This window comes from Bubalus bubalis, chromosome 10 (assembly GCF_019923935.1).
Source record: "Bubalus bubalis isolate 160015118507 breed Murrah chromosome 10, NDDB_SH_1, whole genome shotgun sequence".
Classification (NCBI taxonomy): domain Eukaryota; kingdom Metazoa; phylum Chordata; class Mammalia; order Artiodactyla; family Bovidae; genus Bubalus; species Bubalus bubalis.
In genome coordinates this window covers 22,171,088-22,190,672 of record NC_059166.1, presented here as the reverse complement: position 1 = coordinate 22,190,672, position 19,585 = coordinate 22,171,088, and the positions used below count along the sequence as shown (strand labels likewise).

The following is a 19,585-nucleotide window of genomic DNA, read 5'->3' as shown; positions in this document are numbered from 1 at the left end:
GTTATTAACACTTTGCTTCATTTTTAATTTCAGCTCATCCCAGTGTCCAAAAGGTGGTACTAGCATCATCTGCATCAGATATTCCTGTCCCATCTCCTCGTACTTCAGAAATTTCAGTTCCTGCGGATCTGGATAAGACGATAACAGAACTAGCCGACTGGCTGGTATTGATCGACCAGATGCTGAAGTCCAACATTGTCACTGTCGGGGATGTAGAAGAGATCAATAAGACAATTTCGCGAATGAAAGTAGGTACCTAGCGTAAAGGTTTGTCATGGAAACACGAGAGCACAGGAGTAGACAAAATCTGTATGGATCACTTTGGTTTATCTTAAACTCTGCGAGAATGAGCTTTAAAAAAAAATTTTTTTTTTTAAAGTGTTTCTTGCCCATTTAATCTGCCGTGTTTTCATCCCACTGAATTCTTAACTCACATAAATCATTTAAGCAGCACTTCCTTAGGAACAGGAAGGCCACTGAAATAAGCCAGGATGCTTTCAACCAAATATGCCATCATCTGTCCGACTTGCTTGATGAGTTGCGTGCCCACTGTGAGGTGTCAGAGTGACGTTCTTCAACTCCAACAAAGGATGATCTCTGGGCAGGGACTCTGGATACGTCACATCCAACGCTGCTGCCTTAATGAACCCCGTCTGAAGGGCTTTCACCAGGGTGTTTTGAATCAACTAGTAGGCCTCTGCCGACGTTGATGAGGATGATGGTGGGCTTTATTAACCTCAGTTCCCGCCTCCTGATCAGGCCCTGGGTCTGGGACGTCAGGCTCACAGCCAACATTACAAAGTTTGACCGCTGAAGCAGGTCACCCAGCCTTTCACAGTACATGGCCCCAACAGCTTCCTTCTCCTCCAATTTTCAGTACTCTTCTGTTAATAAACCAATTTTGGGGCTTCCCTGGTGGCTCAGATGGTAAAGCGTCTGCCTGCAATGTGGGAGACCCGGGTTCGATCCTTGGGTTGGGAAGATCCCCTGGAGAAGGAAATGGCAACCCACTCCAGTACTCTTGCCTGGAAAATTCCATGGACGGAGGAGCCTGGTAAGCTACAGTCCATGGGGTTGCATAGACTCGGACATGACTGAGTGACTTCACTTCACTTTCACAAGGAAAGCAGCTGTGCTTGCGTCTGGAAAGCAGGACCTCCAGAATGATTAATTAGGGGGACTCTGCGTGGGAGTGAACGGGGACGAGCCCTTCCTCAGCGGTTATTGCCTCCGTCCACTCCTAGGTCCCGGTGGCACTGCACAAGCTCGGTTGCCATTGCACTGACTGGAAAGGCAATAGGTCTGAAGCAGCCCGGGCCTACCAGGTTGCCTCCAAGACGCTGACGACATGGACCACCAGGCTGCCTCCGGCCCCTCAGAGTGGAGTCCACGTCCCTCTTAAAAAATTCTTGATCTGTCAGCCATGCTGGCTAGCTCTGATGAATAAAGCTTTTCTTGCATTTGTGTTGTTTTGATTAAGAATGTGAGCTGTAGACTCTGTTTTTACAAGCTAAAACTGACGTCCTAAATCTGGCCATATCAGTATAAATTGTAAACTTTATACTTTAAATTTAATTTAGTCCCTAATGTCATATAGGCATTTGTTGAAGTGCCTTTTCAACCTATATTTCATAATGAGCTTATTTAATTGTTGACATCATCGGTGAGACTCTCCTGACTATAATTTTATTTCTATACATATGCCATTTGATATCAATTTTAAAGTTCTTTCTCCATATTCAGTGTATTTTTGGTCCTGGGCTATATGTTGGGTAGGGATGCTGAAAAGAATATATCAGATAGAAACTAAGAATGAACTATGAAAAATAATAAAATAATAGCAGCTATTACTAACTCTTATTAAGTGCTTAGTGTGTGCTAGGTGTGTTTCTAAGTATTTAACATGTATTATCTCATTCACTGTAACAATCTTGTGAAGTAGGTACCAGTTTTATTCCCATATGAAAGATATATGTGAGCAGGCACAGTCTAATAAAAGCCACTGAGCAGGTACAGGCCACGTGGTAGAGCAGCCAGGATGAAGAAGGGGTTACATCCACAGTGAAGGAATGCAGACTATGTGGAATTTTGATGCTTAGAGACAAAATAAATGACATTCCTGGTATAGGGACCAGGGTGAATAAAGATTTGAGGTGGGGAGCATGAGGGATGGTTCAACTGTTGTGCAGTAAGGAGGTGTAGTGGGAAGTCAGTGAAATCAGATCAAGTCCACCTTCCGAAGGAGCTTGTGGACTAAGCAAAGCTCTTTGGACCTTTAGTCTGTAAGCAATCGGTAAGCATCTTTTCTTCCCATTTTCTTTTTAAAACTGTGGCTGGAGACTGATCATAACAATGCTCTGCTTGAGTAAGAAGACTGGGAATAGTGCAAGAGAGGCTTAAAACAAGGAGAAAAGCCCTTTCTGAGTGGCTGAGATGATGTCATTGCAATTAGTGGAAATCAGGAACAGAAGAAATGGAATGTGAATAAGGGTTTGATTGATTTAGTTTCAGATACGTTGTGTTGAAAGGTCCTTATGCCACTTACAAGGAAATGATCAGCATTCATTGAACTATCTCTGTGTGATTCAGGATTAGAGGTTGTGAATAAAGCCATTTAGAAATAATACTTGACACTATAGGAATAATTGAAATCTGAAAAGTTAGGGAATTCACAGAGGAAGAGCTGTGAATTCTCTTTGGAAGTTGTATATTTTAATCTTTATGGCTATGTGTGAGTTCTATACTTAAAACACACCATTTTCCTAATATTGTTAACTTTTCCCTCCTAAGAAACTCAAACTTTCTCAAGCAGCAGTCTTTTCTGTCTGTGCTGTGCTGCGCTGTGCTTAATCACTCAGTTGTGTCTGACTCTTTGTGTTTAGGGTTATTTAATTTGCAGTTCTTCTAGTTCGAGTTTTTCTACCCCCTCATCTTCACCCTGTAGGTGCCATTAGTTTATGTTCATTTCCGTTGTAGGACAGATGTGCAGAGCATCAGTTGCAGAAATCACTGCTAATGTTTTTGTTTTTTGGTTGCACTAAGTCTTTGTTGCAGGGTATGGGTTTCTCTAGTTGTGACTCACAGGCTCAGTAGTTTGGTGTGCGGGCTTAGTTGCTCCAAGGCATGTGGGATCTTAGTTCCTAGAGCAGTGACTGAACCTGAATCCCTTGCACTGGGAGGTGGATTCTTAACCAGAGACCACCAGGGAAGTCCCCTTGCTAATGTTTTTGAACATACTTTTTAGATTTCAAAGGGATTTTCTTCATTTAATCTTCTCAGACTTGATATAGCTGAACGTCACGTGTTTTTATTATTTCTTTTTGTGGAAACAAGAGAGGTAAAGTACCTTGCCTGGTGATCCAGATAATAAGTGGGAGAGCCAAGATTCGAACCTGGGACCTCTGACCCCAGATCCTGCACTTTCTCCTCCATAGCACTGATGGCTTACTGCTCCTTTCAGGAGGAAAACAACAGCGTGGATGGCAGCACACCAGTTATGCTTTGTTAGTGTTTTTTTTTTTTTTTTTTTAACCTATCTTAACGATCATTTTGTCTTGACAGATCACAAAGGCCGACTTAGAACAGCGCCATCCTCAGCTCGATTATGTCTTTACATTGGCGCAGAATCTGAAAAATAAAGCTTCCAGTTCAGACGTGAGAACAGCAATCACTGAAAAATGTAAGGTTTAAAAAATAAAATTATACATCATCATTCACTTTCCTTGAAAATGATAACATGCACATTTTTGGAGATTATTCAGCCAGAAATTAATATTATTTGATAATTTGATATTTGATAATCTCTATTAATGAAATAGCTTTCCCTTTTTTTTTTTTTTTTTATTTTTTGTGAAGATTGTCATAATTCCCTTATGAATCCCTTAAACTATGAACAGCATTACTTTTTAAGTAATTAGTAATACATTGAAGGTTTGTCTGTTTTTTTTTCATTTAGGTTAGAATTTCTTTTAAAGAAACCAAAAAGACAAAAGTTAGAGAAACCCATAGAAATGCAAATCCATTCTCCTATTATATTCACTGAAACCAAATCTTACCATGTCTTTTAACTCCTCTTCTCAGAATTCATTCCAAAAATATGTGTTGAGTAGCTACTATATACCTGTGTATCTGGCTCTAATTTGAGAATACTTTAGTTAAATACAACATGAAACAAAAATTAACTCAGCAGCAACAAAGTTCCCTGTTTGGAATTGGCTTTCTGGCCTACAGGCATCTGTTAAATCTGTATGACATACAAAACAGTCAGGATTCTTAAGAATGTCATGTAGGGACAATCACTGTCTGTTTGCATCATCCCCTTCCTCTCCGTAGCCCTCAGCACTGTCTGTAGCTGTTCTGAACGATATCTGTTCTTTATAACGTCCTGACATTTCCTAGTCTTCTTACCTTTATTCACATTATGTTTTCCTCTTCTTGGCCTTCTCTCCCCAGGTGAAATTCTACTCAGCAGATAAAATGTCACCCACTCTGCGAAGTCTTTCCCACCGTCTTTTAGTCCCTGGTGAACTGTGTTTTCTATCTTTAGTTCCTGCTATGGCCTTTCCCCCCTATAATTTCATTGTAGATCTCACTATTAATTCTCTCTCCCTTCTATAAGTTGTGAATAGTCACCTCTTTGGCCCCAAGATTTCCCACACTGCCCAGTACCAGTTAGGAACTTAATAAATATTTGTGGCAGAATATGAACTGGAAGGTAGTTTATTACCTTGCCTAATATTGACTCTCAAGGAGAGTCAATTGTTCCCCCTATTAAACATGTTTTGATTTCAACATGAATGTGGCACCAGCAAAGTTATTATAAGAGATGAGTTAGCAGAGAACTTTTAGTATCTCACAATGTTGGTTTGTTTTTGCTAAGTGAGCCATTTTATTTCTTTTTAAGTTAATTGATAGATGTGTGTGTGTGTTCAGTTATGTCTGACTCTTTACAACCCCATGGACTCGTAGCCCGCCAGGCTCTTCTGTCCAAGGGATTCTCCAGGCAGCAAGGGTTGCTATTTGCTCCTCCAGGGGCTCTTCCTGACCCATGGATTGAACCCAGTAGGAGGGTTCTTTACCACTAGTACCACCTGAGAAGTCCCTTGTTTTTCGTAACTCCCTCTTAAAAATAGAAGAGAAAAGAAAGTAGGAGAGAGAAAAGGAGAAGAGAAAGGGACCAAAAAGAAAATCAAAGAAAGAAAAATAGAAAGAGTAAGAAAAAAGAAGAAAAGAGTCAATATGGATTTTTTATAATAGAAACTGTTGATGCATAGCACTTGAATCTCATTTACTTTTAGTGCTTCTCTTAAATATATAAAAACACTTCCTTTTAGAGAGGTTTCATGCTAGAACTCATAAATAGTTTGTTTTCTCTTAAAATCAATGCTGCTGCTACTGCTGCTAAGTCGCTTCAGTCATGTCCGACTCTGTGCGACCCCATAGATGGCAGGCCAGCAGGCTTTCCCATCCCTGGGATTCTCCAAGCAAGAACACTGGAGTGGGTTGCCATGGCCTTCTCCAATGCATGAAAGGGAAAAGGGAAAGGGAAGTTGCTCAGTTGTGTTCAACTCTTCCTGACCCCATGGACTGCAGCCTACCAGGCTCCTCCACCCATGGGATCTTCCAGGCAAGAGGACTGGAGTGGGTTGCCATTGCCTTCTCCAAAAATCAGTGCTACCTTAGAGCATTTCCTTAGAGGATGACAAGTGACTGTATCTATGATCATAAAATTATATCATAAAGTACTGTCAAAAGTACTGTCATCTCCCTTCTTCAGACCAGGTTCTGTAAATATAAACTAGGTAAGAATTTTTTAAATAAATTTTTGTTTGTCAGTTTAAAATAGTAAATATCTTTATTGTGAGATATTTTCATGCAATCAGAATAGAGTTTAATTCAACATTTTTTTCTTCAAGGATGATTTCAGAAATGTATCTGTCATATAGTGTGGCAGACATAATAAGATTCCTTTAAAACGTGTGTACCATTTGGCTACCTTTCTCTTTCCATATATGACCTTATTTATGATGAATTTGGTGTCATGTATTTTTTCCTTTTCCTAATGGCTGCTTTCTGGGATCTTTTTTTTTTTTTTTTTTAATGTAATGCCTCCTCCAGTGGAAAAGGTCAAGAACCAGTGGGATAACACCCAGCACGGTGTGGAGTTAAGACGGCAGCAGCTGGAGGACATGATTATTGACAGTCTCCAGTGGGATGACCACAGGGAGGAGACTGAAGAGGTCATGAGAAAGTATGAGGCTCGCCTCTATATTCTTCAACAGGCTCGAAGGGATCCACTTGTCAAACAGATTTCTGATAATCAAGTAAGTAAGGCTCATTAGTTACTTTCTGGCATTACCAATTTGTGGGATATGCTTTTTTAGTCTATTGTTAGCCATAATTTTTAGGACCCTTGTCATAGAGTTTTCCCAAGTGCGTAGAATGTAAATTTATGTAAATTTATGTAAATGAAATTTATGTAAAGAATTTGACCAGGAAGGTGTTTTTGGAAAATTTCCAGAGTAATAACGAGTAGAAAGGTACTTGTATGCCAAAATTACAGTTCACTGACTCTTTGCAGATGGAACACACCCATGAACCAACATCTAGAAAGAAAACACCTTCAGAATCCCAGGAATCCTCCTTTTGCTTCCTTCTGTATTTACGTTGAAGGTCATTTTTATTTATGAACTCTCTGAAAATTTTCATGAGGGCTAAAGTAGTGAACAAGGGCTTCTCCAGTGACACTAGTGGAAAAGAACCCTCCTTCCAATGCAGGAGACTTAAGAGATGTGGGTTTGATCCCTGGGTCAGGAAGATCCCCTGGAGGAGTGCATGGCAGCCCACTCCAGTGTTCATGCCTGGGGAATCCCATGGACGGAAGAGCCTGGCAGGCTACAGTCCAGAGGGTCACAAAGAGTCAGACGTGACTGAAGAGATTTAGCAGACATGTAGTGAACAAATCAAATATTAAGTTTAGTTTCTTTTAATGCCTTTGTAACCAAACTGTTTTATCAGTGTCATCAGAGCAAATACCTTTTTTATGATTAGTTTGATTATAGAGTTGATGATATTGAATACTTATGGTACTTCAAAGTGCTACATTAAATCTCTCTACAATCATAGAAAATATTCTTGAATTGGAGGTTATGGTTGTTAGGTTATATTGTGGTGTAACATTGATTTGCTCTTCAGATAGCCTAGATGAAGGTGTATGCTTGTGAAGGATATAATATAGAATATACGGGGAGCAAAATCTGAAACAGGACAGCATGTTTTTATTCTTCAGACCTGTAGACTTTCCATGATTGCTATTTAAAAATCAAGTGGCCAGGTATCCTGGTTTTCTGGATCATTCTCTATCTATCTCTACGCTGTCTGCTATGCTATCACTATCGTTCTCTATGTTATCTGCTGATTTGTTTTAACCAAATGACTAAAAAAATAATAATTAGCAAAGCCCTTGGACTCTTAACCAGAGGAATACAATTGAAAGTGATATCAGTGTTTCAATCATTATATTCAGAATATTCTTTTCTAATTAGCAGCATTAGCATGAAAAGGGAAAAAGATATGACACTGAAAGATGAACTCCCCAGTTTGGTAGGTGCCCAATATGCTACTGGAGAAGAGTGGAGAAATAACTCCAGAAAGAATGAAGTGATGGAGCCAAAGTGAAAACAGTGCCCAATTATGCATGTGACTGGTGATGGAGGTAAAGAAAAGTGCTGTAAAAAACAGTATTGCGTAGGAACCTAGAATGTTAGGTCCATGAATCAAGCTAAATTGGAAGTGGTGAAAAAGGAGATAGCAACGGTGAACATTGACATTTTAGGAATCAGTGAACTAAAGTGGACTGGAATGGGTGAATTTAATTCAGATGATAGTTATATCTATGACTGTGGGCAAGAATCCCTTAGAAAAAATGGAGTAGCCATCATAGTCAACAAGAGTCTGAAATGCAGTGCTTGGGTGCAATCTAAAAAACGATAGAATGATCTCTGTTCGTTTCCAAGGCAAACCATGCGATATCACAGTATTCCAAGTCTGTGCCCCAACCAGTACTGCTGAAGAAGTGAAGTTAACAGTTCTATGAAGACCTACAAGAACTTCTAGAATTAAATTCCAAAAAAGATGTCCTTTTCATCATAGGGGACTGGAATGCAAAAGTAGAAAGTCAAGAGATACCTGGAATAACAGGCAAGTTTAGCCTTGGAGTACAAAACAAAGTAGGCCAAAGGCTAACAGAGTTTTGCAAGGGAATGCACTGGTCATAGCAAACACCGTCTTCCAACAACACAAGAGATGACTCTACACATGGACATCACCAGATGGTCGACACCTAAATCAGATTGATTATATTCTTTGCAGCCAAAGATGGAGAAGCTCTATACAGTCAGCAAAAACAAGACCAGGAGCCAACTGTGGCTCAGATCATGAACTCCTTATTGCCAAATTCAGCCTTAAATTGAAGAAAGTAGGGAAAACCACTAGACCATTCAGGTATGACCTAAATCAAATCCCTTAAGATTAAACAGTGAAAGTGAGAAACAGATTCAAGGGATTAGATCTCATTGACAGAGTGCCTGAAGAACTATGGACAGAGGTTTGTGAAATTGTATAGGAGACAAAGATCAAGACCTTCCCTAAGAAAAAGAAATGCAAAAAGGCAAAATGGCTATCTGAGGAGGTCTTACAAATAGCTGAGAAAAGAAGAGAAGTGAAAGGCAAAGGAGAAAAGGAAAGATATATCCATCTGAATGCAGAGTTCCAAAGAATAGCAAGGAGAGATAAGAAAGCCTTCCTCAGTGAATAATGCAAAGAAATAGAGGAAAGCAATAGAATGGGTAAGACTAGAGATCTCTTCAAGAGAATTAGAGATACCAAGGGAATATTTCATGCAAAGATGGGCTCGATAAAGGAAAGAAATAGTATGGATCTAACGGAAGCAGAAGATACTAAGAAGAGGTGGCAAGAATACACAAAAGAACTATACAAAAAAGATCTTCATGACCCAGATAAGCACAATGGTATGATCACTCACCTAGAGCCAGACATCCTGGAATGTGAAGTCAAGTGGTCCTTGGGAAGCATCACTACGAACAAAACTAGTGGAGGTGATGGAATTCCACTTGTGCTATTTCAAATCCTGGAAGATGATGCTGTGAAAGTGCTGCACTCAATATGCCAGCAAATGTGGAAAGCTCAGCAGTGGCCACAGGACTAGAAAAGGTCAGTTTCCATTTCAATCCCAAAGAAAGGCAATGCCAAAGAATGCTCAAACTACTGCACAATTGCACTCATCTCACACACTAGTAAAGTAATGCTCAAAATTCTCCAAGCCAGGCTTCAATAGTATTTGAACTGTGAACTTCCAGATGTTCAAGTTGGATATAGAAAAGGCAGAGGAGCCAGAGATCAAATTGCCAACATTCATTCGATCATCAAAAAAGTAAGAGAGTTCCAGAAAAACATCTACTTCTGCTTTATTGACTATGCCAAAGCCTTTGACTGTGTGGATCACATTAAACTGTGGAAAATTCTGGAAGAGATGGGAATACCAGACCCTTTACCTGCCTCCTGAGACATCTGTATTCAGGTCAAGAAGCAACAGTTAGAACTGGAGGTGAAGCAACAGACTGGTTCCAAATTCAGGAAAGGAGTACATCGAGGCTGTGTATTGTCATCCTGCTTATTTAACTCATTTACAGAGTACATCATGAGAAATGCCGGGCTGGATGAAGCACAAGCGGGAATCAAGATTGCTGGGAGAGATATCAGTAACCTCAGATATGCAGATGACACCACCCTTATGGCAGAAAGCAAAGAAGAACTAAAGAGCCTCTTGATGAAAGTGAAAGAGGAGACTGAAAAAGCTGTCTTAAAACTCAGCATTCAAAAAATGAAGATCATGGTATCCGGTCCCATCACTTCATTGCAAATAGATGGGAAACAATGGAAACAGTGAGAGATTTTATTTTTGGGGGCTCTAAAATCACTGTAGACAGTGACTTCAGCCATGAAATTAAAAGATGCTTCCTCTTTGGGAGAAAAGCTATGACCAACCTAGACAGCATATTAAAAAGCGGAGACATTACTTTGTCAACAAAGGTCCTTCTAGTCAAAGCTATGGTTTTTCCAGTAGTCATGTATGGATGTGAGAGTTGGACCATAAAGAAAGCTGAGCACCTAAGAATTGATGCTTTTGAACTGGGTGTTGGCGAAGACTCTTGAGAGTCCCTTGAACTACAAGGAAATCATACCAATCATTGTAAAGGAAATCAGTCCTGATTGTTCATTGGAAGGACTGATGCTGAAGCTGAAACTCCAATACTTGGGCCACCTGATGTGAAAAACTGACTCCTTGGAAAAGACCCTGATGCTGGGAAAGATTGAAGGCAGGAGGAGAAAGGGATGACAGAGGATGAGATGGTTGGATGGCATCACTGACTCGATGGACATGAGTTTGAACAAGCTCTGGGACTTGGTGATGGATAGGGAAACCTCGCATGCTATAGTTCATGAGATTACACAGAGTCAGACATGAGTGAGTGACTGAACTGAATTAGCAGCATGGTTCTGTTCTTCTGGTACTCTAGGGTGGGTTTTTCTGCTAGTTGCTACAAAAATTATGAGAACATTCATTTGTCATTTAGGTTTCATGGGGAGTATCTTGATGCAGGCAGAGAAGGCAATGGCACCCCACTCCAGTACTCTTGCCTGGCAAATCCCATGGACAGAGGAGCCTGGTAGGCTGCAGTCCATGGGGTCGCTAGGAGTTGGACACGACTGAGGGACTTCACTTCCACTTTTCACTTTCATGCGTTGGAGAAGGAAATGGCAACTCACTCCAGTATTCTTGCCTAGAGAATCCCAGGGACGGGGGAGCCTGGTGGGCTGCAGTCTATGGGGTCGCACAGTGTCGGACAGGACTGATGCGACTTAGCAGCAGCAGCAGCAGCAGCAGCATTTTGATGCAAGGGCTCTCATGGAGAAAAAAAAAATGTACCATAAAGCCAGTGCCTATGGACACACAGCATCAATATAATTTATTCAGGCACTCTCAGTAACCCTTGCTTCACTACTGAATTCACCCAACAGTTAACTTTGTAAGCAGGCATAGTGATCCAGGGGCAAGAAGATTTCCATATTGTCGACATTTCTGTATCTCCAAGTGCATATAGAGGAACTAACTCTATAGTAAATTCATTCCTATGAGATGCATATTCCTCTTACAATCAGATGCATAGCATTTGTAATGAACAAGGCAAATGGTTCGAGGAATTAGAATATATCAAAGAGGAAAAGATAGTAATCTTTTAACACCATCTGCTATGTACTTGCTATGTACTTGATCACTTTTCACTTCCAAAATTATTTTTGTTTGAGCTTACATGCAAGAGTTTGTCTTATAATGTGTTCCTTTCTTTTGATATCTGTGTCTGAAACATATTAAAACCTATTGAAAGGACCAAGTGTTTCGGTCATATTTGTAACTGAGTGATCAAGTCTTAATGATTACATCTGAAATTACACCTTAGATGCTGCTTCAAGAACTGGCTGCTGGAGATGGTGTTGTAATGGCGTTCGATAATGTCCTGCAGAAACTTCTGGAAGAATATGGCAGTGATGACACAAGAAATGTGAAAGAAACCACGGAGTACTTAAAAACATCGTGGATCAATCTAAAACAAAGGTATTGCTGAGGCCTTGACCGGTGTATGTGTGTATATTGTCAAGTTGACAATTTGATTGCTTTGGCTTTCTCATGGAAGCATGTAGAAGATGTCCCTACTAGATGCATATTTTATTATTTTTTTTAAAAAATATTATGTTGTACCAAGTTAGTATTATCACACTTAATATAGTGTGATATGTTAGCTAACTGAATTTCTTCCATGGAGTTTTTCCTTGAGTAAGTCTAAACCTTGACAGTGATCATTTTATGAGTTCTGATTTTCTTATGCCTCTCAGCATTGCCTAGAATACATTTGGTGGTACTCTGATGGTCAGGAACACTTTGGTATTATGGCAGCTCAGGGTAACATTATCCCTAATAGTGAAACATGTGCTGTGTGGCCAGGTTATCCTCATTTGAGGCTGAGAACACATGGATCCACACTAGACTCCTGAAATATACTAAGTGTATATTGGGCTCCAACTCATTTATTATCTTCTCTTTCCATTACTCTGTCTTGTCAGTATGTTTGGAGCAGTCTAAAATAGCATGTGTTTATAGGAGAAATTTTTCTGTCACTTGAACATCTAGAATTTGAGGCAGTGTTAACAGTGGTTAGCATCTCTTTAAGGCTGCATATTTATATTCATCTTCAGTAAAAGAAAGTGTGTACTTCCTGCATAGTACTGGGAATACCTGTGTCGAAATGAAATGATGGCTTCACACACATCTTATATATTCAGATGCAAATGCCTGAAAGCTAATTTGATATCAAAACCACATTTATTTTGCAGTGAATAAAATGGAACACTTTATTATACATATTAGTGGTAATGAATTATAGCCAAATGTTTAGTAACAGTTTGATCTGGATGTATTTTGTACATTTTTAAAATGTCATTTTTAGTTAGAATCTATATTGTAAATTTTGGGAAACTCAAAGAAAATTATGAGGCAGTTCATGAACATGAATATGTTGCTCTGTCTCCCTTGGATTCTGGAGAAAATAAAAACAAGTGTAGGAAATAAAAAAGAAAACTCTGAAGTAGTTAAAGCAGAATATAGTTGCAATATTGATCTTTCTAGCATTTTAGAATAACTGCTTTTCTTTTGTTGTGACAAGTAATTTGGGCATAGTAAGGATTCTAAAAAAAAATAAATAAATAAAACTAAGGCAGGGAAGAAGGGGAATTAAAAGCATCTTTAAAGTACAAACTTCCATTCTGGGGATGTAATGTAAAGCATGGTAATTGTGGTTAACATTACTGTATTGTGTATTTGAAAGTTACTAAATCTTAGAGGTTCCCATCACAAGAAAAATCTGTAACCATGTGTGGCCATGGATGTTAACTAAATCTGCTATGCAAATCATTTTGAAATATATACATGTATCAGATCATGGTAAGCAAATATAGTTGCATACGTCAATTGTATCTCAGATAGAAACCCCAAACGTAACACAGAGAGATCATCCTTAAGCGTACTTCGCCTGTGTTTCCAAATATTCCATCTGTAAGAATTATGACTTTGTTTGTATTGTAAACAATACCGGAAAAATTGATCGCTTTGGAATGTGTGGCCTGCTTTATTTAGCAACTCCAGTTCTTTTTTTTGCTTTTACTTTGTAAATATTTTAAGACAGCCTACAGCAGTAGTTAGATTAGATGGAAGAGGCAATTAAAAATGAATTATATTCCAAGGTGATCTTTCATTTATCAAAGCTGAGACGACCACAGTGTTCCAGTTTCATAGTAGCTAACAAGTCATTCTCTTTATTTTCTTTCTGCATTTCGGGGGGAAATAAATAAACATGTTAATATTTAGATATGATTTAGATATATTATTATCTATAAAGCAGAGAAAATACAACAAAATTGTGGCTCACAGAATCCCAGCATGAATAATAGCTCTATTGCTAGGATTTTCTCTTTTAAACAGAATGATATTTACAATTTTTAACTGTTTAATTGGAGATGTCTCTAGAATATAGAAATCTTTCCTTGCCTTCTTAAGTATAGTACGTGAACCTATATTAAACATTTTTTGAATTCTTGGCATTATTGTTATAAAGATAGAATTAAGGAACTGTAAGAGCTGTACGTGACCTTATAGTTCACGTAAACTGGTGTTTCTTAACCTTTTTGTCGTTATAGTGATAGTGAAGTCGCTCAGTCGTGTCCGACTCTTTGCGACCCCATGGACAGTAGCCAACCAAGCTCCTCCGTCCATGGGATTTTCCAGGCAAGAATACTGGAGTGGGTTGCCCTTTCCTTCTCCAGGAGATCTTCCCGACCCAGGGATCGAACCCAGGTCTCCCGCACTGTAGGCAGACGCTTTACTGTCTGAGCCACCAGGGAAGGCCATCATCCCCCTAAAAGAACATTTTCAGTTTCCTGCTCCCAGGACGTTGTAATACTGTGATCTGTCTTGGTACTTTATAGTTATATGATTTCTTTCTAAAAAGAGTCAATTTTTCTCACTCCCTCTACCACCTCACCCCACCAAAAAACCATTTATCTCTTCCATTGAGAATACTTGGTTTACTCTAATGCTCTTAGGCTCAGAGAAGGTAAATGACATGTTCAAAGGCACAGAGCAGAGCCAAGATGACATTTTTCTAAACTGAATTGTGACACTGCTCTCCATGTTCTGGAGAATTGGTAGCAAATTTATTCAGGTTGCTATGCTTTGTGAGATTCTGTGCTTTGTTTTTAATGTATAAATTTTGTTGGGCATCTCCTCATGGTCAGGCTCTGTGCTAAGCTCTTCCCTTGTATTATTTTATTCTCACAACAACCACAAGAGATAGGCAGAATTTTCATCAATGTTGTCAATGAATAAACTGAAGCAGAGAGAAGTTAAGCAAGACCTAAGATCACACAGCTCATGTGGACAGAGCTGAGCCTGGAATCCAAATCTTTTTGCCTATGCTGTCAGGCTCTTACCTTCCTTTAAAGTAGTATTATTTTTCTTCTTTGTTATCAGAACTTTAAGCTGTTGCTGATGACGGCTCTGTGTACCCATCTCTTGGATCTTTGGCATTCCAGTTACTGGTTCTTATCTGTGTTGAGTTTAGAAACCTGATCTGATTCAAGATACGGGAGCATCTGCTATGAATAAATGTAACTCTCTTCCAGAACGTGGTCATTGTGTCTGTTGTAGTGGCTGTGGAACAGCCTTATACTGTGGTTTTTCCCTTATTGTCCAGCCATATTCTGAATGTACATCATTGTCAGCCAGATTCTGGAGGGGTGAAAGGTTGTTAGATTGCCATGGAACACTGTTATTGCAGCATAATGTGTGAAGTTTAATATCAGCTTTCAAAGGAAATGTTTTGTCTGAATTGCAGTTTGACTAAGTAATTTGGCCATTCACAGTTTCAGGTCCACAGTCCCTTATCTGTCATACCAAAATCCAATAGGCTCTGATAACTGAATGCGTGGAATTGACATGAGGCTATTTATTATACTCTTTATTTATCCTGCTTAGTGCAAATAACTTTGTTCCTAGCTGCAGAAATATTAATATGTTTGCTACTTCAGACTGTAGTTGGGGTTAATATGCAGTTTAGATACATTCATAATGGTTTCCTAATGTACAAAAAATTTCTTAGTTCTTAAACATAGCTGGCTCTCGATATTTTGGATTCTGTAACCAACAGGTCTGTGTCTAACATTTTAAACTAATTGAAATACCTTGTGCTTACTTGTGGCCAACTCTTTGTGACCCCATGGACTGTAGCCTGCCAGGCTCCTCTGCCCATGGAATTTCCCAGGCAAGAATACTGGAGTGGGTTGCCACTTCCTACTCTAGGGGATCTTTCCTACTCAGGGATCTGACCTGTGTCTCCTGCATCGGCAGGTGGATTCTTTACCACTTAGGGCCACCTGGGAAGCCTAGGACATATGTTGACTACCATTCTTTTCACTGGTGAATTTTTTTTTCTTACATTTCTTAATGCCCGTTAACAAATTCTGTAGTGCACATCGAGATAATGATAGTTGAAAGTTACTAATAGTAACTTTTGGACTGTAGATGCCTCAGTTGGATCTGAAATGTTATTTTAACCCTGGAGTACATATATTCATGTATATGTGTGTGTATATACACATACACAGATACTTGCACACATACATGTGCACACAGTTATTTATCCTGAAATATTGTGAGGGAAATGAGACAGTATAACTTTATGTTATAAAGAATAAATGATCCTATAGATCATTAACTACTGGATATTTTTCTCTTTGTCCTCATTCCCTGGAAGCCAGCTTTTGCTGCCTACTTTAAGGCATTTCTTGGTTTGTATAGGCAGGACAAAAAGCACACTGGCTATGGTATCTGATAGTCCTTGATTGACATCTGTACTTTATTCACTTATTTGTGTGAACTTTGACCAAGTTATTTCAATTCACTGAGTTTCAGTTACTTGCTGCTTCTTCTTGTTCATTGTTTTAGTCACTAAGTTATATCTGACTCTTTGTGTCCCCATGGACTGTAGCCCACCGGCCTCCTCTGTCCATGGGATTTTCCAGGCAAGAATACTGGAGTGGGTTCCTCCTGCAGGGACTCTTCCCAACTCAGATATCAAACCTAAATTGGCAGGTAGATTCTCTACCACTGAGCCCCCAAGGAAGCCCCCACTTGTACAGAACATAATATCTAATGAGTGAGACTATTGTGAAGATCAAAAATTATGTATAAAAGTTCCTTATACATGGTACATGCTCAACAAAAGATTACCCCAAATTATTATCATCTGCTCTGTTATACTGTGTCTTCCTTGTAAATCCATTGGCCTTCAGTCTGTTTGACAGTACTGTCTGTGGTTAAATGAGCGGAAGGCTGAGTCATCCTCAGTTGTTTGTCTATAGTCATTTTGAATAGTCTCTGCTTTAATTAGTGACAAAATAGTTGATGATCTGATTTACTGAGTACAGTATAGATTTTCTAAATCTTTATTAACAGATGGAACTTTTAGAAAATGCAACTTTCTTGGTTGGAGTCCTTGTCTGTTCAGTCTGCTATAACAAACACCACAGATTGGGTGGCTTATAAACTACAGAAATGGAAGTCTGAGATCAGGGTGCCAGCATGGTTGAGTGGGGACCCTCCTCTGGACAGACTTCCTGTTCCCCCATGTGGCAGGAGGGAGAAGAATACTCTCTCAGGCTTCTTTTATAAGACCATTAATCTCATTCATGGTGGCTCTGCCCTCATGACCTAATTGTCTTTCAAAGCCCTCAGTTCAGTTCAGTTCAGTTGCTCAGTCGTGTCTGACTCTTTGCGACCCCATGGACTGTAGCCTGCCAGGCTCCTCTATCCATTGGGATTCTCCAGGCAAGGATACTGTAGTGGTCTCCTCCAGGGGATCTTCCCATCCCAGGGATGGAACCCAGGTCTCCCTCATTGCAGGTGGATTCTTTACTGTCTGAGCCACCAGGGAAGCCCAGCAGTGTAGCAAAGAGAATATTTAAAGAAAGAATGGAGAGAAGAAAATGTTTCTAGCAAGGAATGATCCATTGTGTTTCATTAAACTGAGAAATCCGAAAAGATGACGTAACACTATTCCTGGAATTCCACATCTTGGAGATGAAAAGAACAATTTCAAGGAGTGATGAAGTAGAAGCTAGAGAGTTAGGTGAAGTTGAGGAAGTAGAAACAGTTTGTGGGACCATCTATAGTGAAGTTTGTTGTTAAGAGGGACAGAGAGATTAGGTAGTACCTGGAAGGCAATGAAGGGTAGAGAGAAGTGAATAACTTTTCTTTAAAATGGAGAAAAATAAAGCATGCGAATGTGTTCATGGGGTTGATCTAGTAGAGTTATGATTCAAGACTGAGGAGAGAAAGGAAGAGAAAAGAAGTCCTTCTGTTGATAAGAAGGCGAGATCTGTAGAAATGAGTTTGGTAAGAGCTGGGATGCTTTTTCCATTATGACAGAAAGGCAGTGAGAAGATGAATGCAGATGTCCGTGGCCTGGAGCTTTAGTGGTGGGAAGTTGAAAGATTCTTAGTGCAATGATGTCTGCTTTCTTCATGATCCATGAGGCATCCTCTTAGTGAGGTTGGAGGTGGGACTGAGAGAAGTTTGAAGAAAGAGGATCGTTTGTAAAATCAGTCTAGGTGGATGGGACAGATAGCTTCCCAGGAGAACTTCAGTGCTGGGCAGTGCTGGGTCCCTATTTGTGATTTCTAATACATGTAAAGGAAAGATAGTCCTGTTGTAGTGCCCTTTAGCAATATGTATCTACTTGGAGGTAAGTCAAAAGAATGCAGATGAGAACAGTCTTATGGACTCTGTGGGAGAGGGAGAGGGCGGGAAGATTTGGGAGAATGGCATTGAAACATGTAAAATATCATGTATGAAATGAGTTGCCAGTCCAGGTTCAATGCACGATACTGGATGCTTGAGGCTAGTGCACTGGGACGACTCAGAGGGATGGTATGGGGAGGGAGAAGGGAGGAGGGTTCAGGATGGGGAACACATGTATACCTGTGGCAGATTCATTTCGATATTTGGCAAAACTAATACAATTTTGTAAAGTTTAAAAATAAAATTAAAAAAAAAAAAAAGAATGCAGATGAAACACAGAGAGGCAGTTGGGGAGAGGAAGGTACTTGTAAGGGAGTGGAGACTGGGACACTTCTAGTCCATAATGGTGTCTATCATGTCCCTTTCCCTGCGGGGTGAAGTCCCTCACTGGAGCCTGTGGCTTGTTAAGCAGATCTTGAGTTCAATTTCAGACTCTACTTCATTGTTGAGGCAGCGAGCAGTGTCCGTGTGCCATTTCCATGGACCTGGAGGTTAGCATATGAACACAGTGGAGAATGTCTTCTGCTTTGAAGGAGTGGGATTTTGTCTGGAAGATGGGAGAACAATGGCTTGGAAAGTAACCATGAGAAGGAGGCAGACCCTCATGTGAATGCTTTACCCCAGGCATATAAGGTCCGAGAGAAAAAAGAAAAAGCTTTTTAAAAGTTCGCAGATAAATTCATGGCCTTACGGAAACCAATTTCAGTTGACAAGGTGAAGGGATTGATCTGAGGAGTCTGCCAATAGTAGGATAGGTTTCCAGGTTTAATGGAAGAAGGGTTTTGAGGGTAGATTGGGGAAGGTGTGGAGTAGTGTTGGGGTGTGGTTCAGTATTGTTGGCTAATGAAGATCAAATATTTTGTAGTGACATAGTGAAATTAAATTCTTAGCAGCCAAAGATGGAGAAACTCTATACAGTCAGCAAAAACAAGACCGGGAGCTGACTGTGGCTCAGATCATGAACTCCTTATTGCCAAATTCAGACTTAAATTGAAGAAAGTAGGGAAAATGACTAGATCATTCAGGTATGACCTAAATCAAATTCCTTATGATTATACAGTGGAAGTGAGAAATAGATTTAAGGGACTAGATCTGATAGATAGAGTGCCTGAAGAACTATGGATGGAGGTTCATGATATTGTACAGGAGACAGGGATCAAGACCATCCCCATGTAAAAGAAATGCAAAAAAGCAAAATGGCTGTCTGAGGATGCCTTACAAATAGCTGTGAAAAGAAGAGAAGCGAAAGGCAAAGGAGAAAAGGAAAGATATAAGCATCTGAGTGCAGAGTTCCAAAGAATAGCAAGGAGAGGTAAGAAAGCCTTCCTCTGCGATCAATGCAAAGAAATGGGAACACCAGAATGGGAAAGACTAGAGATTTCTTCAAGAAAATTAGAGATAATTAGAGATACCAAGGGAACATTTCATACAAAGATGGGCTCGATAAAGATAGAATTGGTATTGACCTAATAGAAGCAGAAGATATTAAGAAGAGGTGGCAAGAATACACAGAAGAACTGTACAAAAAAGATCTTCACAACCCAGATAATCACGATGGTGTGATCAATCACTCACCTAGAGCCAGACATTCTGGAA

The 19,585-nt window shown here is 39.7% G+C and overlaps 1 protein-coding gene across 13 annotated transcripts in view; it reads left to right on the top strand.

The window, feature by feature from the left end:
• Window positions 1–19,585, top strand: part of UTRN (utrophin) — a 561,026-nt gene that overhangs the window by 264,598 nt on the left and 276,843 nt on the right. For all 13 annotated transcript variants that reach the window (XM_025295004.3, XM_045161922.1, XM_044924139.2 and 10 more), the window contains 4 exons: window positions 34–248; window positions 3,562–3,679; window positions 6,118–6,323; window positions 11,541–11,695. In XM_025295004.3, coding sequence (XP_025150789.3) covers window positions 34–248; window positions 3,562–3,679; window positions 6,118–6,323; window positions 11,541–11,695 — 694 coding nt within the window. The remainder of the gene's footprint in view (window positions 1–33; window positions 249–3,561; window positions 3,680–6,117; window positions 6,324–11,540; window positions 11,696–19,585) is intronic.